Here is a 25,391-nt window from a genome sequence, read left to right on the forward strand (position 1 = left end):
TTACCGGGTGAGGAAGCAGAGTCCAGGGCCGTCACGGCGGAGGCTCCCGGGGCCTCTGCACGCCTCTCTGTGGCCTGCCCGGCTGCTCCCCAGGCGCTCCCCGCAGCTCGGTGTCCCCCTCTGTGCTGCCCTGCAGGGCGGGGTGGGGGTGCGGGGAGACCTTCCTGGGCTGCCGGGCCCAGCCCTGCTCCCCACAAGCACGCAGGTCTGTGACTTGGGAAGAGGAAGGCCTCCTCCATCCATCGCCACACCACTGCGTCAGAAACAACAGTGTGAGCTTGGCATCCACCTGCGGACTCTTTCGTCTCATTTCTCAAATGGCCCAAAGCTCGGCAGGCAAATTGCACGGGAACCTTAAGAAAGAGCCAGAAGCATCCTCAGGAATCTCGGGCCAGCTCCCGGCCCCAGGCTGCTGCACAGGGCCCCAGCTGCATGGAGCTCCTCTGGTATTAGAGCAGCTGACCACTCAGGGTGGCCCCTGGGCCCCTCGGCTCAGAGGCACCCCTACTTCCGGACAGGTCTCTGCATAATCCAGCCTGCAGCCAACAGGCTGACGCGGCCGTCAGGGCGGCCACGGGGGCAGCCGTCTGGAGGCTGAGATGACGGGGCTCCTGCCCACCGCGCTCACGCCCAGCTCACCGGGTGCTGCCACACACCCTGAGGGCCACACGGATTGGCTCGACAGAGACCCATGGCTGAGAGCCTGAAACAGGTCCAATCTGTACCCTCGGCACCTCTGAAAAATAATCCTGACCCCCCACCCTCTTCCAGCTACTACCTCATCCATCTACCCAGCCTATTTCTCTTTTCAAAAAGTATATTTAGTTTTAACTAAAAGCAAACTAATCTTTAATAAGCAAGTTAATTTTAAAATTAACTTTTAAATTATAAAGGTTGTTCTTTTTTTAACAGGCGACATGCACACATGCTTTAACGACTCAGCATGACCAGGCTCCTGAGGAAGAGCCTGCATCCCCACTCGCAGGCCATACTGCTGGGACGGTCACCGTAGCCTCTTGGCACCTTCTCTACTATTCACCTCCATGTTTCCAAATAAAACACAAACACACATCTTCAGCAACTGCAGACATCACGAACTGACCTCCTGTGTGACGCTAGGGCTCTCACACCAGCCGGCCCGTCCAGCCCACCGCCCTCTCCCCGCCTCTATAAAATTAGACCACAGTTGTTAATTAAATCCCTATCTGGGGCTGCCCTTTCTGTATAAGCATGCAAACACCAGCCCGTCTACTTACTTGTATGTGTCCCTGCCCAGAGCGGCAGGTCTCCTTGTTGCCTTATTTGTGCTCGCCAACTGCCGATCTCCTCAAACTCTGACTGTAAAGCTCCCCCAGTCTCTACTGCCGCGATGGGACCCTCTACCCAGAAGCACAACCAGCCAGCCAGCCCTCCTCCCCATCCCACTGCTGCCAGCGCCTGACAGGAGACCCCCGCTCGGGCAGCAACAGGGCCCATTCGGGAGCAAAAGAGTGAAAGGAATGGGGTCACTAGTGGCGACGCGGACATAAGACCAGGCACATCTCAGGAGGCGGCCTGACAGCCTCTGACCCGCCACACCGCGCCCTGGCTCCTCCACGAGCAAGCCCCTGCCTCTCTCTGGAGCACTCCAGTCAGACGGGTGTGCAGACCACAGCCCTGACTGCGCCCCCGCCCTCATCGGCTCATCCTGCTTTATTTGCCTCCTGAGTCAGCAAAAACATTCTACAGATGGTCAGAGAGTAACTGTCTTAGAGGGTTTGTGTTGTCACAGACAACAGGTCATAGGTGTATCCAAGAAGACTTACTGACGGACACTGAAATGTGGGTTTTGCCATTTTCAGGTAAATGTTTACAATTTTTTCATTTTTTTCCCAACCATTTAAAAATGTAAAACCATTCTCAGCTGGCAGGTCCTACAAAAACAGGATCTGACCTCAGGCCATAACTCCCTAGCCCATTCTAAGACGTGACAACACACGCCGACCCCAGTGGCCACGTGAGCAGCTGAGGGCACCCTGTCTGCCCTGACTCCCCGTGCCACCAACCCCTGCTCCTGCACGTCCCAGAGTCTGAGTGGGACCCGAGCGGCACCCTCAGAGTCAGAGGCCAGTGCTGGGCCCTTCCTGCCCCCCGAGGCCCCGCCGTTCACACTCCTGTGTCCGCACCCAGCCCCGGTCCCAAGTCCTCACTCGGTCCCCTCTGTCATCTCCTAAGGTCACAGCCCTGTCTTAACGTCACCCGTCGGGACAACTGACACAGAATGCTTCCTCCTGGCAGAAGGCCCCAAGTCAAGTGGCCACGTGCCACCCGTCGCCGGGGACTGGCCGCTTCACCAGGCCGAGCACACGCGCCCGTCTCTGTCAGGGCTCAGCCTTTTTCTAGCATTTCCCCAAAACGCTTCAACGTGCTGCACTGCTGCTCATTACCACCCAGGGTGAGGAATCACACACAGGGACCCAGACCTTAAACATCACAGAGACAAAGCCCGCCAGTGGCCCTCCTCACACGTAGGGTGGGGTCAACACTCAGGGTCAGCTGCTCCCTTCAAAAGCTCGGCCCCGGCCGTCCTCAAGCCCTGCCCGCTGCCCCCGAGCGCAGCCCGGCCTGGTACCCACTTGAAGCGGGCCCTCTCCTCCAGGTCCAGGGCGGGGTCCTGAGTCACGAGGCCCACCAGCTCCTCCATGCTCTGCCGCCGGCACAGGAAGTCCAGCAGCTTCCGGTTCTGGGCCTTGCACTCCTGCAGGATGTCTTCCCCGTCCATCAGCTCCCGCAGCGTCACGCCCTCCTTATCCAGCAGCTTGTCAACGTGCGACATGGCGCTCAAGTCAAACTTCCAGAACATGGTGCTGGCCACAGAGCTGCAAGCAGACAAGAGGGTCACTTCCCCCAGCCTGTGCACGTGGGCCTCAGCCACCCTGCAGCCGAGTCCCAAGTCCACGCTGGCTGGCCTGGGCTGCAGGGGGTGCCCCCACTGGCCGCCCCCGCCTCCTCCCCTCTCGCTGGAGCTCCTGCTCACGGCCCCGTGCCCGAGGCCGCATATACCTTTCCCCGTGTCAGACAGCAGATACCCCTCCACCCAGAGAGTTCACAACTCACAAACCTCCTCCCAGTGTCCACCTCCCTCCTCAATCAACACTGCCCACCTGTTCCCAGATGTCTCCAAATCATGTACTTTTTTAATTTTCTGTATACTATCTTTGAAAAAACTTTCTGGTTGAGGAGAGACAGCCCTTCCTGTGCAGCCAACTCAGAGCAGCAAAGCATTTCCAGGAGCGCATCTCCAGCCTAAAGGCTGATCCCCCAGGCCCCACCCCCCCCTGCCCCGCTGCAGGCCCACAGGCCAGGAGACCCCTTCCTCTGCTTTCATCATCCCAGCACCAGGGACCAGGGACCAGGCAAGCAGAAGCCGCACACACAGCTTAAAGCCTGCCAAAATTATCCAAGCAAGCTGGGCCTAAGCAGCTCCCCCTGCCCAGCCTCGCCTTTCACACGGAAACCCCACAGGGGCCACAGCCTCAGCCCCTCTCTCCTGCCTCTTCTGCCTCCTGACCCCCGGGCTTCCCTACTTGCCCCGCTGAGGTCCGGGCCGCCCGCCTCCAGGACCCAGGAGGGCAACAAGCTTTGCTCTCCTGTCTCTCCGCCGCTGCCCCCACCTCCCTGCCCCCGTCCTGTCCCCTTGCTGGGTGGAAAGGGCTGCCCCTGAAGCCCCTCCTCCACTTGCACACCAAGGCTCCACACTCCCCACCTTGGGCTTCTCGCCCAGCAGCCCTCAGGCCACAGCCCCACCCCGTCTCCAGGCCTGGCTCTTTGTGCCTGGACTATACAACGTGTGACCACTCAGCAAGTCCCTGTGGCAGTCTGTGAGCCTAGGCTGGTTTGCAGCAAAGTTTTCCATGTCGGATACAAAATGAAAAACCTAAGCCTGTACTTTTAAAAAATTCATCAATTATTTATTTTTGCGTTGCTGCACTGGGTCTCGGTTGCCTTTCTCTAGTTGCAGCCTCAAGCCTCTTCCCTCTGCGGTGGCTTCCGTTGCTGCGGAGCACGGGGCGCCGCGCAGTCTAGAGTGCGGGCTCAGCAATTGTGTTAGGCTCAGCTGCTCTTCACATGTGGGATATTCCCGGACCAGGGATCAAGGCTGTGTCGACCTGCACTGGCAGGTGGATTCTTAGCCACTGTACCACTAGGGAAGGCCTCAAAGTCTGTATCTTTAACCAAGTTAAACCTGTATTTTGAGATTATGAATCTTTTCAGTGTTAAATCACTATTTACAAAATCATGATGACAGATGGGGGATTTATCTGATCTAATATTTTTATTTGGAAGAGTAAAGGACTCCCCACACGACAGGAAGCCCTAGTTTGTGTGGGTGAAGCCCACCTCTCAGAACCCCATGACACCAGCCCCTCAGCTGTCCAGCCATGCCCTCCACAGCCTCTTGTCTTTGCTGCATTAAACTCCCTTTCCCGAAACAGACATCTTCATGCTCCTCTCACGGCGGCGTTAAAGCCTGTCTGGCCCCAAAGGCCCAGCGCTCGCCAGGGCGCTGTCCCCAGTGTGCCTCCGGGTCCTCTGGGGACTCCCCGCTGCCCCCAGCTCCACCCTTGCCACAAGTACGCCACGTGTCTCCCGACACAGACCGCGCTCTGCCCCTACCCGCTGCACACGCTCCTGTGCTCAGGCCCTTCACTGGCGAAAATCCCCCCTGCCCGCCAGACGCAGACGCAGGGCACTTGAACACTCAGGGCAGGGGCTCCACAAGTCAACCCGCACTCGATTTCCATCTAGGTCCTAACATCTTCCTTATTTCTCTTGTGAGGAGTGCAGATGAGTATCTGCAGCGTTAGTGACAGACTCTAGGGGACCAGAAAAAACAATTGCTAGATGGGCCTTCAGGGCAAGACTGCTGCCCCCACACATCAGGCGCCCTCTCTCCTGAAGCCCTACAGAATGGCCTGTGCACGTGGACAGCACACAATCCAGGGAGGCAGACCCCCACCTAACCAGGGCTTTTTATCCAAACAAGAACTTGCCGAGCAGCGCAGCCAGAGGTGGTCTCTGCGTCCTGTTCTCAGCCAGAGTGGCCGAGAGTCCCACACTAACACAGCACACCGTTCCCCTAGTTCACACTGGCCACATCCTGCAGCGTCCTTGTACTGTCCACATATCTGTATCTGCACACTTAAAGTGTTTCTTTTCTAAACAGCACACAATTGATATGGTCTTGCTTTGTTATTCTGTTATTCTTTGCCTTTTAATTAAAGTACTTAGATTATTTAATGTAACATGGTTGGGTTTAAGTAATTTGAAAAAAATACAACACACTTTTATGACAAAAATAAAGCCTCTTAATAAATTAGAAATAGAAGGGAACTTCCTGCACCTAATAAAGGGCATCTACAGAACACCTACAGCTAACAGCACGCTTAATGTGCTGAAAAGACTGCATGTTTTCCTTCTAAGATTGGAATAAGAAACTGAGCACGTCTATTCTAGATCCTATTCAAGATCTACTTCTATCCAAGGTAGTACCAGAAGACAAGGGAAAAAAACACATACAGGTTAAAAGAATAAGTAAAACTGTCCTTACTCTCAGATGACATGACTGTGTAAGCAGAAATGCCTAAGAAATCTGCACGGAAGAGAGCTACTGGAATTAATGAGTGAACCTAGCTAGCTTACCAGTTACAAGGTCAATATCCAAAAAGGAACTGTATCTCAATATACTAGCAATAAAAAATTTTTAACTTCTGCTGTGCTGTGCTTAGTCGCTCAGTCGTGTCCGACTCTTTGCAACCCTGTGGACTGTAGCCCGCCAGGCTCCTCTGTCCATGGGCTTCTCCAGGCAAGAATACTGGAGTGGGTTGCCACACCCTCCTCCAGGGGATCTCCCCAACCCAGGGATGGAACCCATGTCTCCTGCACTGCAGACAGATTCTTCACCAGCTGGGCCACTAGGGAAGACCATGTTAAGACATGGGTTTTTCTTAAACTGGTTTATTGATTCAATGCAATCCCAAATAAATTCTAGCAGATTTTTAAAAATAGAAATGGACAAGTTGCTACTAAAATGTATATGGGAAAAAACCCAGGAGAACCAAAGCAGTTTTGAAAAGAAAGAACAAAATTGGAGTGCTAACACCGCCTGATTTTAAGGCTTCCTATAAAGTGAGATTACTCAGGAGAGTGTGGTTCTAGTGGTTCAGCAGAACAAAACAGAGAGACTAGATGAAGACCAACACACACACACGGCCAACTGACTTTCACTAAGTGTACCACAGCAATTTAACAGGGAAAGGATAATCCTTTTTAACATATAGCTCTGGAAAGTTGAGTATCTATATATAAATCAGACCTCAACCCTTACCTCACATCATACATGGATCACAGACTTAACCATAAACACCAACACTAAAATCTTTAGAAGAAAACTTAAGAATAAAATATTTGTAAACTTGTGATAGATAAGACACAAGGAAAAACAAACTATTATTATTATTTATTTATTTTTGCTCAAAAAACAGAAGACACGCTTACAGAAGGAAACGAAATGGTGGGCTGCAGCTGTGCTGGCATCTTCAGGCAACAGCAGCAGTGCTCCAGGGCAGCGCAAGCAGACGCGAAAGACGGGAAAGAAGCGGAGGCCCAGGAGGGCCTCAGGCGAACAGAACGGAAGACCTGTAAGCCTCCTCTCCAAACCCAAGAAAGAGAAATCTTCTTCCAAGAAGGAGCTGGCTGGTAGTGATCTTGAAGAGACGGCTAGCACTGTAAGTCTTCCCAAAAGGAAGAACTCTTTCCCCAAAGGGGAACCAGACAATGACCCTGAAGAGTCAGGAAACAAGAGTGATCCCAAGAAAAAGAGGAAATTCTCTCCCAAAGAGAAGCCACTCAGCAGTGGGCCTGAAGAGGCTGCTACAGCAAGAGCTGTGGCTGCAAGAAAAAGAAAAAGCTCTGAGAGCCATCCCAGGAAAATCAGAGCAGACGTCTCCCTAATGGGCCATAACTTGCAGAGAGAGTTTCCAACCCACCCCGACAGCCCAATAAAAATAAAAACATCTGATAAACAGGACTATATCAAAATTGAAAACTTCCTGCTCTTTAAATGATACCATTAAGAAAATACAGATAAATCACAGAAAGGGAGAAAGTATTTGCTCTCTATATCTGATAAAGCATTCTTTTTAAAAAAAAATAATTTTATTTGTTTTCATTTTTGGCTGTGCTGGGTCTTCACTGCTACGCAGCTTTTCTCTACTTGTGGAGAGCAGGGGTGTGCGGGCTTCCCACCGCGGGGGCCCTGCTCGTTGCGGAGCAGGGGCTCTAGGGCTCTGGGCTCAGCGCTGCGGCTCCAGGGCTCTGCAGTCTGGCGCATCAGCTGTGGTGCACTGGCTGAGTTACTCCGCAGCAGTGGGCTCTTCCCAGACCAGGGATAGAACCCATGTCTCCTGGAGTAGCAAGCAAATTCTATATCACCAAGCCACAAGTCTCTAACAAAGCATTCTTAATGAGTTAACATGAAGACCTTTTATAAAGCAATAGTATAAAAAACACTCGACTGAAAACATGGACAGGGACTTCCCTGGCGGTCCAGGGGTTAAGGCTCTGTGCTCACAACGCAGGGGGCCTGGCTTTGACCCCTGAACAGGGAGCTAGACCCCACACGCTGCAACTAAGGCTAATAAAAGTATTTTTTAACAAATGGACAGAAGATCTGAACACTTTGCAGAAAGATATAAAAACAGCCAATAAGCACATGGAAAACTATCACCGTTGTTATCGGAAAAGTACGCCAAGGGGCGCCACTCCAACAGCTGAGATTAAAATGCTGTCAACAGCACGGTCCACGCGGACGCAGGGCAGAAACTCCCGCACTGTGAGCAGGACTGTAAAATGGCATGACCACCCTGCAGAACTCTTTGCCAGTTTCTTATAAAGTTAAGCATACACTTACCATGTGACCCAGCAATTCCAATCCCAGGTATTAACTTTAGAGAAATGCAATCATAAATCCAAACAAAGACGCCTTGTAAACGAAGGTTCACAAATGCCTTAGTCATAACAGCCAAACACTGGAAGCAGCGCAAATGCCCACCGACGGATGAGAGATAAGTGATGCCATTCCTACAACAGAAGACTACTCAGCAGAGAGGAGCAAGCGCCTCTGTGAGGACAGATGAAGCTAAAACCCTGGTGAGTGAAGAAGCCGGACACGAAAGAGCAAAGCTAAATCATTCCATTTAAATGCAACTTTAAGCACAGCAAACTGAACCCATGGTGCCAAGGAGACGAGAGGCTGCTCAGGGTCACAGGCTACAGGCAAGAGCAACAAGACAGAGTTGTGAGAGCGATGTCAAAATACCCTGCATCTTGACCATGGCGGTGTATTTATTAAAATTCACAGAACTACAAACATAAAATGGGTCCACTTACTGTATGTAAATTATACCTCATATAATATTTTTATCACTTTTTTTTGGCTGCACAGCACGGCACGCAGAACCTTAGTTTCCTGATCAAGGATCGAACCAGCGTCCCCTACAGTAGAAATATGGAGTCCTAACCAATGGCGCACCAAGGAAATCCCTCAATATTATGTTTTTGTAATATTCTTTTTTTTTGGTAGTATTCTTACTACTTGGTGGGAATGCAAACTAGTACAGCCACTATGGAGAACAGTGTGGAGATTCCTTAAAAATCTGGAAACAGAACTGCCATATGACCCAGCAATCCCACTGCTGGGTATACACACGGAGGAAACCAGAATTGAAAGAGACACGTGTACCCCAATGTTCATCCCAGCACTGTTTATAATAGCCAGGACATGGAAGCAACCTAGATGTCCATCAGCAGATGAATGGATAAGAAAGCTGTGGTACATATACACAATGGAGTATTACTCAGCCATTAAAAAGAATACATTTGAATCAGTTCTAATGAGGTGGATGAAACTGGAGCCTATTATACAGAGTGAAGTAAGCCAGAAAGAAAAACACCAATACAGTATATTAACGCATATATATGGAATTTAGAAAGATGGTAATGACAACCCTGGATGCGAGACAGCAAAACAGACACAGATGTATAGAACAGTCTTTTGGACTCTGTGGGAGAGGGTGAGGGTGGGACGATTTGGGAGAGTGGCATTGAAACATGTATAATACCATATGTGAAACGAATCGCCAGTCCAGGTTCCATGCATGATATAGGAAGCTTAGGGCTGGTGCACTGGGATGACCCAGAGGGATGGGATGGGGAGGGAGGTGGGAGGGGGTTCAGGATGGGGAACACGTGTACACCCGTGGCAGATTCATATCAATGTATGGCAAAACCAATACAATATTGTAAAGTAATTAGCCTCCAATTAAAATAAATACATTTATATTAAAAAAAAGGGGGGGTAGAAAGAAAAAAAAAAAAGAACCTGCCTGACAATATAGAAGATACAGGTTCAATCCCTGATCCGGGAAGATCCCACACGCTGCGGGGCAACTAAGCCAGTGCACAACTACTGAGCCCACGTGCCGCCGTGAAGGAAGCCTCGCACCCGGAGCCCAGTCACGGCACGAGAAGCCGCCGTGAGCACGGAGCACTGCAAGCAGAGAGCCGCCCCCGCTCACACCGCCCAGAGAAAGGCCGGGCGCAGCCACGAGCAGACACAGCACTGCACGCAACAGTCACAGAGGTCAAGAAACCGTTAGAAAAAAGACTTAAGGCTAAATGCTGCTGCTAAGGTGCTTCAGTTGTGTCTGACTCTGTGCGACCCCAGAGACGGCAGCCCACCAGGCTTCCCCATCCCTGGGATTCTCCAGGCAAGAACACTGGAGTGGGTTGCCATTTCCTTCTCCAATGCATGAAAGTGAAAAGTGAAAGTGAAGTTGCTCAGTCGTGTCTGACCCTCAGCAACCCCATGGACTGCAGCCTACCAGGCTCCTCCGTCCATGGGATTTTCCAGGCAAGAGTACTGGAGTGGGGTGCCATTGCCTTCTCCGTAAGGCTAAATGCTGCTGCTAAGTCACTTCAGTCGTGTCCGACTCTGTGCGACCCCATAGACGGCAGCCCACCAGGCTTCCCCATCCCTGGGATTCTCCAGGCAAGAACACTGGAGTGGGTTGCCATTTCCTTCTCCAATGCATGAAAGTGAAAAGTGAAAGTGAAGTCGCTCAGTCATGTCCGACTCTTAGCGACCCCATGGACTGCAGCCTACCAGGCTCCTCCGTCCATGGGATTTTCCAGGCAAGAGTACTGGAGTGGGGCGCCACTGCCTTCTCCGGTAAGGCTAAATAGTGACAAAAGAGCTATAAAGCTAAGTGCAAGATTTAGAAAGGATTCATAAATTGGAGAGGCTTACTATAAAATAACCTGCAATTTACAAAAACATCTACAGGGTTTCAGTAACAACAACAGAAAACAGACTCCCTCAGGGCCCCTTCCGCCTCTCCGTCTGCAGCCTGACCTCAGCCTCACCCGTATTCATTGGTCTTCTTCATGGAGATGGCAAACCACCACCCACCACTCCCACCCAGAATCGCCACAAAACTGCTACTAAAACAAGCTTTGCATTATCCAGTAACAAGATAAGGAATCCTAACATATCCTTTTTCCAAAAACTTGTTTATGCACTCTGGGCTGTGCCGGGTCTTGCCTGCTGCACAGGCTCTTCTCCACCTGCAGTGAGCAGGGGCTGCTCCTCAGCGCGGCGTGTGGGCTCCTCACTGTGGTGGCTTCTCTCGCTGTGGTGCACAGGCTCCCGGGCAAAGAGGGCTTCACAGGTGCAGCTCTCGGGCTCTAGAGCAGAAGCCCAGGAGGGTGGCACACAATCTTAGCTGTTCCAAGGCACATGGGATCTTCCCAGAGCAGGGATCAAAACTGTGTCTCCTGCATTGGCAGGCAGATTCTTTACCACTGAGCCACCAGGGAAGCCCACGAATCCTAATATATCCTTCAATCACTACTCACATTTTTAAGTAAAATAGAGCAGAGGTCAGAATTTTGGGGCACGTCAATCAGGAGAGGACATGCCTCTCCTGATTAGGACAGTTGTCCTACTGAAGGAAAGCAAAGATCCTATAAAGCTTGAAAAGTCAAACACCCATAACAAAGGGTCTTAAGTTCAAGGTCATACACACACACACACACAAAATAGAATGTGTAACTTTTAATCAGGAGTAAAACAAAAATAATCTATCCGACGGAAAATAGAAAAGGAGATATAAAAACAGGGAAGTACTAGTAAAGGAAAATGTGAAACAAAATGGTAGAAATTAATACTAACATACAGCACTGTAAATCAACTATACTTCAATAAAAATGAATTTTAAAAAAGAAATTAGTCCTAATGATAATTTTAATAGTTGTATAATATATGGAATAAACTAATCAATGCAAAAGAATTTTCTCAGATTTAATTTCTAAAAAACAATCTCCAACAAAAGACACACACTTTAGGGGACTTCCCTGGTGGTCCAGTGGTTAAGAGATCTGCCTGCAAATTCAGGCGACACAGGTTCAATCCCCGGTCCAAGATCCCACGTGCCACAAGGCAACTAAGCCTGTGCACCACAACTTCTGAGCCTGTGCTCCACGACGAGGAGAGCCCTGCAATGAGGAGACTGCCACCCCAACTAGAGAGGAGTCCCTCCTCGTCACAAATAGAGAAAGCCCATGAGCAGCAACGAAGACCCAATGCAGCCAAAAATAAATAAATTTAAAAAACAATTTTTTAAAGAAAAGCTCACCTTTGCTCATCTCACCTATTACATATAAACCAGCACTGTGACTAGAAATAAAACTAAATTACTCTCAAAGTCATTCACTTAAACTGACCATTAGCTCACTGGCCCACATTGCTACAATTCTAGATCATTCAACCAAAAATCTCTGTGTACTAACGTTCCTGAGCTTCAGTGACTAGCCACGCACTGTAAGAAACGGGTGATCTCAGCAGCGGCATCCCTGGAGAGTTCACAGCGACAGCCCCAGTTTAGGCAAGCGCATCTCATGGCCAAGGAACTGGTATAAAGTAGCTTTAGAACTGTCACTCGGGTAGCGGCTGCACACGTCTTTTCCAAACACTTCTTGTATCCCAACAACTCTGTGCTACCCTCCAAAGAGATGCTAGCATCCTCTTACTGCACCCTTGCCTACCAGAAGGCTAACTTTCCTTCCCAAGATGACCCAGAGGCCCGCCACTGACAGCTCGTCTTTAGAACAAGGCACTGGCTCACGACTGCGGCTCAGATCATGAGCTCCTTATAGTAAAATTCAGACTTAAAACTGAAAAAAGTAGGGAAAACCACTAGGCCATTCAGGTATGAACTAAGTCAAATTCCTTAGGATTATACAGTGGAAGTAACAAATGGATTCAAGGGATGAGATCTGATCAACAGAGTGCCTGAAGAACCACGTACAGAGGTTTGGAACACGGTACAGGAGGCAGTGAACAAAACCATCCCCAAGAAAAAGAAACGCAACAAGGCAACGTGGCTGTCTGAGGAGGCCTTACCAACAGCTGAGGAAAGAAGAGAAGCGAAAGGCAAGGGAGAAAAAGAAAGATATGCCATCTGAACGCAGAATTCCAATAGCAAAGAGAAAGAAGAAAGCCTCCTCTCCCCTGATGGCTCACACAGTAAAATATCTGCCTGAAATGCAGGGGACCTGGGTTTGATGCCTGGGTCAGGAAGATCCCCTGGAGAAGGTGGCTACCCACTCCAGGGGAGAACCCCATGGACAGAGGAACCTAGTGGGCTACAGTTCATGGGGGCGCAAAGAGTCGGACACGACTGAGAGACTAACCCTTTGACTTTGACTTTCAGCGAACAATGCAAAGAAACAGAGAAAAACAACAGAATGTGAAAGACTAGAGCGCTTTTCAAGGGAATTAGAGCTACCAAGGGAAAACTTCATGCAAAATGGGCACAATAAAGGACAGAAACGATATGGACCTAACAGAAGCAGAAGATAGTAAGCAGAGGCGGAAAAAACACACAAAAGAACTCTACCAAAAAGATCTTGGTGACCTGGACAACCAGGATGGTGTGATCACTCACCTAGAGCCAGACATTCTGGAGTGTGAAGTCAAGTGGGCCTTCGGAAGCATTACTACCAACCAAACTACTGGAGGTGACAAAATTCCAGCTGAGCTATTTCAAATCCTAAAAGATGATGCTATTAAAGTGCTGCACTCAATACGCCAGCAAATTTGTAAAAGTCAGTAGTGGCCACAGGACTGGAAAAGGTCAGCTTTCATTCCAATCCCAAAGAAGGGCAACGCCAAAGAATGCTCAAACTACCACACAACTGCACTCATTTCACATGCTAGCAAAGTAATTCCCAATATCCTTCAAGCGAACTGAGTACTTTCAGAAGTACAAGCTGAATTCAGAAAAGGCAGAGGAACCAGAGATCAAATTTCCAACATCTGCTGGATTACAGAAAAAGCAAAAGAATTCCAGAAAAACATCTACTTCTGCTTCACTGACTATACTAAAGCCTTTGACTATGTTGATCACCACCAACTATGGAAAATTCTTAAAAACACGGGAATAGCAGAGCACCTTACCTGCCTCCTGAGAAACCCATAGAAGCAAAGAAACCAAGAAGCAAAACTTAGAACCAGACATGGAACATTGGACTGGTTCAAAATTTGAAAGGAGTACATCAAGGCTGTATACTGTCACCCTGCTTATTTAATTTATATGCAGAGCACATCATGCAAAATGCCGGGTTGGATGAAGCATAAGCTGGAATCAAGACTGCTGGGAGAAATATCAATAACTTCAGGTATGCAGATGACACCACCCTTATGGCAGAAAGTGAAGAGGAACTGAAGAGCCTCTTGATGAAAATTAAAGAGGAGGGTGAAAAAGCTGGCTTAAAACTCAACATTCAAAAAACTACCATCATGACATCCAGTCCCATCACTTCATGGGAAATAGGGAAAAAAATGGAAACAGTGACAGACTTTATTTTCCTGAGCTCCAAAATCACTGCAGATGGTGACTGCAGCCATGAAATTAAAAGTTATTCTTGCACCCTGGAAGAAAAGCTATGACAAACCTAGACAGCATATTAAAAAGCAGAAACATTACTTTGCCAACAAAGGTATGTATAGTCAAAGCTATGGTTTTTCCAGTGGCCATGTATGGATGTGAGAGCTGGACTATAAAGAAAGTGGGGCACCGAAGAATTGATGCTTTTGAACTGGTGCTGGAGAAGATTCCAGAGACTCCCCTTGGACAGCAAGATCAAACCAGTCAATCCTAAAGGAAATGAACCCTGAATATTAATTGGAAGGAGTAATGCTGAAGCTCCAATCCTTTGGCCACCTGATGGGAAGAGCTGACTCACTGGAAAAAACCCTGACGCTGGGCCAGACTGAGGACAAGGGATAAAGGGTGACGGAGGACGGGACGGTTGGTGGCGTCACTGACTCGATGGACACGAGGACGGGACGGTTGGTGGCGTCACCGACTCGATGGACACGAGGACGGGACGGTTGGATGGCGTCACCGACTCGATGGACACGAGGGTGAGCAAACTGGAAGACAGTGAAGGACAAGAAAGCCTGGAGCGTTGCCGTTCATGGAGTCGCAAGGAGTCGGACATGACTGAGTGACTGAGCAACTGGCCCGTGAACGGCGTGGTGACTTGAGATTCTCTGGTTACACCTGAGCTCCAGCACTCTACAAGCATCCCTGTCATACCCTGACAACGCCCTCCAGTCTCTCTGGAATGCCAAGCAAAGTACTGCCATTACCTTCCAGACTCTTATCCAACAGCCAATGAAGAAACTTCAAGTGCTGCTGCTTGCCTGACTTCTGGTTAGTACAACCATCAGACAGAAGGCAGCTTCCAAAGAGAAACGCTGCCCACACAACCACGCAGTTCCATGAACAGAGCCCTTCAGAAATGGACATTCTGTGGTAGAGACTGTTGCTAAGAGAAAAGGAGCCTCCGACCACAGGTCAGTCCAGCGCTGGCTCTGCTGGGGGACCTGGCCTCCTGTGTGTCGTGTCCTCACCTGAAAACTGGGACAAGGAGCACCGCCGAGGACTGCTGTGAGGGTGACTCGAGCTGCCCTCTGGGTGAGGAGCCCGGAACAGGACTGGCACAACCTCTCCTCAGAGGTACTGATGGCAGAGAGGAGGAAACAGAGACACGGCCACCGTGCTGCCAAGGCTGGGCTCAACAGCGGCCAGGGGAGGCACAGCTTGCTCAAGGGAGCAGACCAGAGCCTCTCCCGGAGCCAGCTTCAGTGGCATCACGGTGCAGCTGAAGGTGGGCATGAGGGAAGTTCTGCACTGCGCAGTCAACAGATGCTGTAAGCGAGGAGGGTTCTGAGTCTCCCAGAGAGTCAGTAGTTAAACATTTATCAACACACCACTGAAACCGCACTGGTCTGGAAAAAAATGACAAGGCAAGTCCATGGAGAGCAGTGGATACCTGCACAATCAATCAATCCACAAACAAGATCATGTCTATACTGCACATAGTCCACCGGGGGCGGCAGGAGGGAGACCCAGGGAAAGGGGGTGGCTGGCAGGAACAGATGAGTAAAAATCTAACATCAGAAGTGAAAAGAAGAAATAACCACAAACACAAAGGCAAGTTCAAATGATTACCGGAGAATAGTTTACCTAAGACCATGCTGAACCATCTGGACTCTGCAAACCCACCGTCGAAGCCCTGTCAGATGCGGAACTGGCCAGAAGCTGCCTCCAGAAGAGGGTGGACATGAGTCTGAGCAAACTCCGGGAGACAGTGAAGGACAGGGAAGCCCGGTGTGCCGCAGCCCATGGTGTCGAAGAGTCGGGCAGGACTTAGAGACTGAAGAACAAGTCTCTTTCGACTTCTGAAGAGATGGCTTAATTTTTAAGTTTTATTTATTTACTTAGCTGGCTGCAATGGCTCTTAGTTGTGGCATTCGGAATCTTCCCTGCATCGTGAGGGATCTTGCATCACAGCGTGCGGATTCTCAGTGCAATGAGCAGACTCAACGCAGTGCACTGGCTTAGTGGCTCCACAGCATGTGGAAGCTTTGTTCCCAGACCAGGGATTGAACACCTGTCCCCTGTATCACATAGTGGATTCCTGCCCACTGGACAAGCAGGGAAGTCCTCTTGGCTTAGTTTTTAAAGCACTGAAGCACACACAAGAAGTTGTAACTACCGTAATTCATCCAGGATCTGACTGGATTGCAGTGGGAGGGCCTTTCAGGAGCTTCTGCTCCTGCGGAGGCACGAGTCCTTCCCTCCCTTTCCGGCGCCTGTATGGACTGCGCTCTGACGCTGACCATGCTCACACCCGAGCCCGAGCCACCTGCTCCGCACGAGTGATACAGAGCGCTCGCCACGCAGCACACACACGACTTGGCTGTTTTATTTGGGTTACACTTTGGCTTAGAGAGGCCACGTCACTTTTCCACAACACAGCACCTCAAAACCAGACACACAAGGGTCAAAGAAACCCCAAAAGTCAAGAGACCATATACACAGCTTCAAAACTACAACTTTTGTTGTCATCCATCCTCGAGTGTCTCCTCATACCGCGGATTTGTATACACCACACAATTAACGAGAGTCAAAAACAATTCTTACCTTCTATGGAAACTCCTTCTTTAAATTTTATATTTAGGCAAAATATAAAAACATTTGGGATTTTTTCTTGGAGTATATGCAACTTTAAGAAGAAATTTTTCATTCAGTAGATGTATAATCTCTTCACCTGAAAAATAAGAGAGGAAAAAAAACTTAAGTTCTACATCTTTAAAGTCAACTCACCAAAATAATACAGAAAAGGAAAACAAAAGTCATTACCTTAACTGAGAATTCAGATAATCAGAACAATTCATGACCAAGGATCTAAAACTCCCCTGTCCTTGCTTGCTCTGCAGGGACTGGTGCCAGCGCCACACGCCCACCTCCGGCTGGTCAGCCAGCTCAATGGCCGGGGTGCAGGGCCATGAGCAGGGTCTGTGCAGCTGCCCACTTCCACGCCTACACTACCAACACCAACAAACACACATCCGGATCACCAGATGACAAGCCACGTCCCTCACGGCTTCCAGAAAACCGTGTCCCAGAGTGTTCCAGGTGGGACTGCTACACAGCGTTTGCAAACAATGTGACTCGCAATCCTCGTAGGAAATCCTGACTTCAAGGCGCGCAGCAAGAACAGACTAAGAGAGCCCTGGGCTGTTCACTCTGCACGAAAGTCATGATTTTACCATTTGAAAATCATACTTATGCAATAAGGAGGGATGTCCATTCTAGAATATAAGAGCCTTAAGAGACTGATTCATCAAATACAATATTTAAATCTTGTTTGGGTCCAATTAAAATGAATCAACTTGAAGAGTGTATTTTTGATGCTATTGGGAAAATCTAAATACAGACTGGTATTAGCACTAAGGAATTAATGCACATCTCTTAGTTGTAAAAATAATATGGTCACTTGTTTTTAAAAATAAAAACCTCCCTTATCTAGCAGAAAAAATGAAGTATTCATGAGTGAAATGACATTATTTTTTGGATTTACTTTTAAAACACTTTACCAAAACACAAGAGCCAAACAAATTTTAAAGGGGTGAGAGAGAAGAACACCAACAACAACAAAAAAACTGGCAAAGTGCTGATCACCGATTAAGCTGGGAAATGAGCACAAGGGTATTCAGTGTTTTCTGGTGTATTTTTAAATTTCACATAAAAAGAAAAAAAAAGTACTTGGAGTTGTGCTAGTAAACCAGCAGTAAGTCAATGTCATATCCTAAGACAGGAAACTAGTTTTTAAAACTGTGAAAGAGAACAAAGAACCCTTCCTTTAAAACTGAGTCAGGAGGTCCAAAGGGGAGCCCTCACCCAGCACTACCGGGTTTCGATCACAGACTCCCATGGAGGAAGGCTTCCCATCTGCCCAGCAACTCAGTCAGTAACAAACCGTCAGCACCCTGAACTCTCATTTCCTCCAAGGGACTTTTGTTCAAGAGTACCTCCCAACTTCCTCCTTTTTCTCTACATAGTAACCTTCGTCTTCTTTGTTTGGGAGACTTGCCTATGGCTTTTGTTATTGCTTGGTTGTCCTGAACTGCTATTCTCAAATTCCCACCCAATTCAAAATTGGCTTTCCAGCACTTCACAGTTTCAAAATAAAGAACTATCTCTATAAAGGCCCTCAGACCTGTTTATTCTGCCTCTGAACAGGGTGCTTTTATAACACTGCAACTTCTTGACACATTCTCCTCAGTGTGAGCTGGAGGAAGCCCAACAACTGGGACATGGGGGTGCGGCCGGGACGTGGGGGGTGCAGCTGGGACATGGTGGGGGGTGCAGCCAGGACATGAGGGTTGCAGCCGGGACATGGGGGTGCAGCCGTGGAACGGGGGGTGCAGCCGTGGAACGGGGGGTGCAGCCGGGGAATGGGTGCAGCTGGGACATGGGGGTGCCGCCGGGACATGGTAGGGGGTGCCACCGGGACATGAGGGGTGCAGCCGGGGAACAGGAGGGTGCAGCCGGGAAACAGGGGTGCAGTCGGGGAATGGGGCGTGCAGCCGGGACATGGGGGGTGCAGCCGGGAAACAGGGGTGCAGTCGGGGAATGGGGCGTGCAGCCGGGACGTGGGGGGTGCAGCCGGGGAACAGGGGGTGCAGCCGGGACATGGGAGGTACAGCCAGGGAACGGGGGGGTGCCGCCGGGACATGGGGGTGCCGCCGGGACATGGTGGGGGTGCAGCCGGGGCATGAGGGGTGTAGCCGGGACATACAGGGTGCAGCTGGGGAATGGGGGATGCAGCCAGGACATGGTGGGAGGTGCAGCTGGGGAACGGGTAGGGGGCCGTGCAGCTGGGGCACGGGGGGGTGCAGCTGGGGAACGGGGTGGCCATGCAGCTGGGGCAGGGGGGTGCAGGCGGGGAATGGGGTGGCCATGCAGCTGGGGAATGGCGGGGTGCAGCCAGGGAATGGGGTGGGGGAGAGGGTGTGCAGCCAAGGAACGGGAGACGAGGCTCCTCGGCAGGCAGGGACCCTGAGCACGCACCCCATGCTCACACTGCCTGGCAGCGCCACCCTCTCCCATGCCCTCCCTCCCAAGGCAGGCACCCTGTCCTCCTGCTCAGACCACAGCAGGCTCTCAGATCTCATTGGCAGCCTGATTTTCCTGTGACCCCTTTCTCCCAAGCCCTACCCCACCTCCTTCCTTAAACACACGTATTCCCTGAGGTCCACACAGGCACCCCAAACTGGAAGGGGGCAGCACTCTCACAGGCCCCAGCACTCCCTTCTGTGCCTCCTGATGCCTTCACTCAAGGATCTGTTTTTGATACTTTTGCTTCTAGCCGAGATGAAACAACAAGGACCAGATTCACAAATGAAACAGCTCTCAGGACACTGGCTATCTGGCGGGGAAAACAGTGATCCTCAAGGAGGGAACAAGAGGAGCCCGTTAACTGCCCAGCTTCCTGCCTGACAAGAGTTCTGGGTCACAGCAGAGGAACCAGGTGGGTCCAGCAGTCCCCGAGGGGAAGAAAGAGCGCTGGGAGTCCAGGGGGCAAGGCGCGAGCGTTGCCAAGCAGAGAGCGGAGGATGTGCCTGCTCTGGCCAGGTACTGCTCAGCCCAAGCAGCCAAGCCAAGGATTAGAAGAACGATCCTCCAAGTTCACATGGGTCAAGGAGAGGTACTCCTCCTCCCAGTCACAGTGGCTATTTCCCTAACTTCAAGGCACTGCACAAAGAATTCAGAAGACTTCTGCTTCACTGGTGGGGCAACATGAGACCTGGACTCAACACGACTCAACTTTGTCCCACCTGACAAAGCCTAAAAGCCGGACCCCAGAATCTAGCTTAGTTGGTAAAGAATCCGCCTGCAATGCAGGAGACCCCGGTTCGATTCCTGGGTTGGGAAGATCCGCTGGTGAAGGGAACGGCTACCCACTCCAGTATTCTGGCCTGGAGAATTCCATGGACAGAGGAGCCTGGCAGGTTACCGTCCATGGGGTTGCAAAGAGTCGGACACAACTGAGTGACTTTCACTTCACTTCACAGAATTAAACTCTTTCCAAGTGATTTAACAACATTCCAGACAAAGGTCAAGAATATTTATAGAAAACAAAAATACCCAGCATCCAACAAGATAAAAGTCACAGTATCTTGGCATCCAATCAAAAATGACCAGATATGCAAGGAAGCGGGAAAACACAAACCATAATCCACCCAGAAATAACACAGACAGTAAAATTAATAGACAAGGACATTAAGCAGTTGTTCTAACTGTATTCCATATGTTCAAAAACCTAGAGGGAAGATGAGACATGTTAAAGAGAGACATGAAAGATATACAAAGACCCAAAGAGAATCACAAACAGACTCTCAATCCAGCAAAAGGCAGGAAAAGAGGACAAGGCCCCGAGAGCACACGCTGAGCCCTGACCGCAGGCCAAGCCGGGCACCGCCGCACTCTCAGCGCACCCCTGCTCCCTCACCCACCCTGCACTATTTCCCGACTCACTGCCAGCCTCTGCAGCGGACACCTCGGCACATGGGCCTCTGCCTGAAACGCCCTCCCTCCACCTTCCTTACCTGGCAAATTCCTATCTGCCCCTCAAATTCAAAATTCAAAGACAATCACTTTTATCAGGCTTTCTTGAGTCCTTCCTCAGAACTATTGCAAGAGAATCAACACGCTGTAATCTAGTTTTAAGTATTTTTTATCTTCAATCATGAAAAAAATATTTAAAATATTAAAAAGTCCAGAGAAAAATATAAAAATATCCACGTATTGAGATCTAATAAATGTTAACTATTTGCTTATATATGGAGACGATATTAGTCGCTCAGTCGTGTCTGACCCTGGGTGACGCCATGGACTGTAGCCCACCAGGCTCCCCTGTCCATGGGATTCTCCAGGCAACAATCCTGGAGCGGGATGCCATTCCCTTCTCCAGGGGATAGCACCAACCCAGGGATCAAACCTGGGTCTCCTGCATTGTGGGTAGATCCTTTACTGTCTGAGACACCATGGAAGACCACTGACATATGCCACCTACTTAAAAAAATGTTTCTAGGAGTTCCCTGGTGGCATGGAGGGTAAGAATCTGCGCCACAGAGACCCGCCCCAGCACACAGATGAGACCGGCAGGCAGTGCCTGCCTGGACCTGCTCTCAGCACCGCGCTCCTGGGAGAACCAAAACCAAGGCGGCAGGCAGGCACGCTCGTGCCTAGGCTGCGCCTGTCACTCCGGCTACACCGGGTCCTCGTCGCTGCGCGCGGGTCCTCGTCGCTGCGCGCGGGCCCCGTCAAGCAGCGGTGAGTGGGCGCTGCCCTCCAAGTGCAGTGCAGGCTTCTCGGTGCGGCAGGCTCTCTCGCCCAGGAGCACGGGCTCCAGGGTGCAGAGCTTCAGGAGTTGTGGCACACGGGCTTAGCTGCCCCAAGGCATGTGGGATCTTAGTTCTCAGACCAGGAATCAAACCCGTGTCCTCTGCATAGGCAGGTGGATTCTTAACCACTGGACTACCTGGAGTCTCTAGGCTGAGACTCTGGAAGGAAAAGTAATGTTAAACAGGCAGCTAAAAAGCAGTGCCAAATAGGCAGAAAAACTCCCCAACAGCACGAGGGTAGAAACCGGGGCAATGAACAGAGCTGAGTCCAAACAAGAGCACAAAAGGACTAATTGAAGGAGCACTGATGCAGGGTGACGCTACCCTAAGAAGCAACGGGAGCCACTGTCATGGGGGCCTTACTACTAAGGGCCGGCAGCCGTGAGCCAAGTACGACTCAGTGCAGGGCGCAATCCGCCACCAAGCCCAGGTCACAAGTGAGACTGCAGAGGCCGCAATCGTGACAGGACCAGCCCAAGGCCAGGAGGTTACTGTCAGCTCTTGAACGGGAGCCCAAGCTGTCTGAGAGCAAAGTCCATGTTCTCAGTCTCTACACAATACCAGACTCTGGCCCAGATTCTAGTTGATACAGGAGGAAAGAGGAGTCACAGAAGGGGCAGTAGGCTGAGGCAGATGGAACGGAAGCAAAGGCGTGACCCAGGGCGTCACCCAGCGAGCCCCCGGAGTACAGCGCCCAGGGCCTTCACCGTGACGAGCTGGGGTCAGGCAGTGGCCACGGCGCACGACTTTCTGAGTGTGCTCAACACCAACGAACTGCACCCTTTACAAGACTGGATCTCTCAGGACAGGAATTACATCTTCATGAAAAACACGCACACTCAGTGGGCTGACAGGCAGGAGTCAAGTTCCCAGAGGAGAGCAGACCAGAGGCGCCAAGGCCCCAGGAGCCACAGCTCGCCCCCCAGCGAGAAGGCAGCTCTGCGGTGGCCCCCGAGGAGAGGCTGGGGGGCTGGGAGAGAGCCCGCAGGACTGAACTCAGGAGGCAGGGCGGCGACGGCTCCCATGAAGAAACCTGCTGGAGCTCTATCTACTCCTTTTAAGTTACTGACCACAAACCTCATGTGCACAGAGAACACAGCCCTGCGAGCCTACTTCCTCTTGGAGCAAGCTTGCCTCTCCTGAGAAGACTGGGACAGATGCTGGACAGACACGAACTCTGCACAACCCCTCGCATCAAAAAGCAAGGCTCCCTGCCCAGGACCCCCAGTCACCACAGGTGGGGAGCGATGGGGCGGGTCCAAGTCTGAGCTCCGAGAGGCCTCACAGCCTCTGCTCTCGCCCCCGAGGAGCCCTGTGGCCGGTGCAAAGAAGCCCTTCCAGCCTCCCTAAGGATGACTGAACCCTGGAGAGCCCCGGCTCGCGAGGAGGCCCGGCTCCACACACAGCAGACAGGAGCCAGCGCCACCCAAACTGGGTTCAACCCACCAACTCAGGAAAAACAGTCCTTTGATTCCTTCTGTTCCCTCACAACCCTTCAACATCCTTACCCCCTAATTCACAGAAAAAGCACACAGTCTCAAGTGGGAACCCTCTAGTCTTCGTGCAGATTTGGCTCACCAAATTTGGCATCACAGTCCCTGCCCCCGTCATTACAGCACAAAAAGGGCCTTGCTCCCGCCAAGACAACCACTGCACCCGCACGCTCAACCCTGCCCTTCACACCTCCGGTCTGCCTGTCTCCCCTTGCTCACTGTGCACGCGCACAGGCGTGCACACCCTGCCCCACAGACGCTTCTCTGATCCTGCTCACAGCAATGCTTCCCCGAGGGACGCTGGCTTTCGCCGTCCCCTCCCATCCAGCTCCTGAGCCCACCACGCCATCAGACTGTTTCCATTAAGGAAGTCAGTGCCCATCCAGGACCGCCCCCTCAGCATCTCCCAGCCTGACACGGTGGAAGTAACACCATGTCGTAGCTTCCCTGACACCATACCCTGCAGGGTCCTGTGGCCCCCAGAGCCACTCTCTGTCAGCTCCCACTTCCTCTGCTCAGTCCACCAGCGGGCACCTCCCAGCGTCAGTTCTGTCTCCCTCCCTGCCCTCTGCTGCACAGGTTTAAAAGTGCAGCTCCCTGAGTTCTGGTTCTAGAAAAACTGGAGCAGCTATATCACACTAATCTCCCTGCTGATAATAAGTATAAACTCTAAACAAAACATAAAAACAGCTATTTGAAGATACCAGAGACCACTCAAAAACATGCAGTAAGTGGGGGGAACACAGTCACTCTAAGAAGAGCGAACCCCACGAGCTCTACACTGAAGAGCTCCTGACGCAGAGTCGACCACAGGAGGAGAGAGGTCCGATTTCAGGGCTACCAGGACGGCTGAAACAGAATGGGAAAATCAAAAAGAGAAGTGCACGCGTGTGCTCAGGCATGTCCAACTCTATGAGAGTGAAAGTGAAAGTCAGTCAGTCGTGTCCGACTGTGTGTGACCCCATGGACTATTGAATCCATGGAATTCTCCAGGCCAGAATACTGGAGTGGGTTCCCTTCTCCAGGGGACCTTCCCAACCCAGGGATCAAACCCAGGTCTTCCACACTTGCAGGCAGATTCTTTACCGGTTGAGCCACCAGGAAAGCCCAAGAATACTGGAGTGGGTAGCCTATCCCTTCTCCAGGGGATCTTCCCAACTCAGGGATCAAACCCAGGTCTCCCGCATTACAGGCGGATTTTTTACCAGCTAAATCCAACTCTATGCAACCCCACAGACCTCAGCCCATTAGGCTTCTCTGTCTGCGGGATTTCCCAGGCAAGAATACTAGTGTGGGTTGCCATTCTCTTCCCCAGGGGATCTTCCCAACCCAGGGATCGAACCCGCATGTCCTGCATTTGCAGGCCAATTCTTTACCACTGAGCCACCAGGGAAGCCCAAGATGAATAAGGTCTGAGGACTGGATGTAAAACATGGTGACTACAGTTAATAACGAGGCACTGAAATCTGCTAAGACAAAACCTAAATGTTCTTACCACATATGTGTACGTGTGTATATATGTTAAGACAGTGATAACTGTGACAATTAACTAGATGAGAAGAATTCCTTCACAGTGTTTACATTTATCAAACCATCACAACGTCCTTTTAATATATTACATTTTTATTTGTCAATTACACCTTGATGAAGCTGGGGGGGCGGGGTGGAACTGAGCAGAAAACAGCTGTTGTGAGATGAAAGAGCTAAGCCAAGATTTGGCAGCTGTCCAGCACTGTGCAGACAGAATTCAGAGGTTAAATTTTGCTAAACTAGATGGGTTTTCTATTAAAATCTCAGAAGGGCCATGCCTTAGGAGTAAAACCCATGTTCCAGAGCTAAAAGTTATGCCCTAAAACTTAGAACAAAACCAAAACATATCTACTCTAGAAAAGCTTTGACAGGATTAAGATCATCTTCTAGTCATTTTAACAGCCTGCCCTAACAAACCTCAACACTCTTTAAGGAGAGACAACCTAAAGCAAAGTTTCTAGCAGACACTACCCACAATGTCCATTTTGCAATTAAAAAAAAAATTTATTACACATGCAGAGAAGAAAAATGTTACCCATGATCAAGAGAAAAAAACAATCTACAGGAAGCAAAAATGACCATATATTGAAACTGGAAGATGAAAACTTCAAAAGAATAATTATAAATATGTTAAAGGATTTTAGGAAAAGAGAACAGAAGGAATGACAGGTGGAGAATATTAGCCCGGAAATGCAAACTTGAAAGAAGAACCAAAAGGAAATTCTGGAACTGAAAAACTCAGTGAAAGTGAAAGTCGCTCAGCTGTGTCCGATTCTTTGCGACCCCACAGACTGTAGCTTCCCAGGCTCCTCTGTCCGTGGGATTCGCCAGATCAGAATGCCAGAGTGGGCAGCCGTTCCCTTCTCCACAGGATCTTCCCAACCCAGGGATCAAACCCAGGTCTCCCACACTGCAGGCAGATCTTTACTGTCTGAGCCACTAAGGAAGCTGAAAACCACAGCATCTGAAATGAAAATGTCACTGGACAGAATTAATAACAGAAT

General features: G+C 50.3%; 1 protein-coding gene across 8 annotated transcripts in view; it reads right to left on the reverse strand.

Moving 5' to 3' along the window:
- PPP6R2 (protein phosphatase 6 regulatory subunit 2) overlaps nucleotides 1-25,391 on the reverse strand; it is a 61,634-nt gene that overhangs the window by 29,063 nt on the left and 7,180 nt on the right. For 7 of the 8 annotated variants that reach the window (XM_070371387.1, XM_070371385.1, XM_070371384.1 and 4 more), the window contains 2 exons: nucleotides 16,596-16,722; nucleotides 2,616-2,858 (listed from right to left, as the gene is read on the reverse strand). In XM_070371387.1, coding sequence (XP_070227488.1) covers nucleotides 2,616-2,842 — 227 coding nt within the window. In that variant the 5' untranslated portion in view covers nucleotides 2,843-2,858; nucleotides 16,596-16,722. The remainder of the gene's footprint in view (nucleotides 1-2,615; nucleotides 2,859-16,595; nucleotides 16,723-25,391) is intronic. The other variant, XM_070371388.1, reaches the window with a different exon arrangement.

Source organism: Bos mutus, chromosome 5 (assembly GCF_027580195.1).
Source record: "Bos mutus isolate GX-2022 chromosome 5, NWIPB_WYAK_1.1, whole genome shotgun sequence".
NCBI lineage: Eukaryota > Metazoa > Chordata > Mammalia > Artiodactyla > Bovidae > Bos > Bos mutus.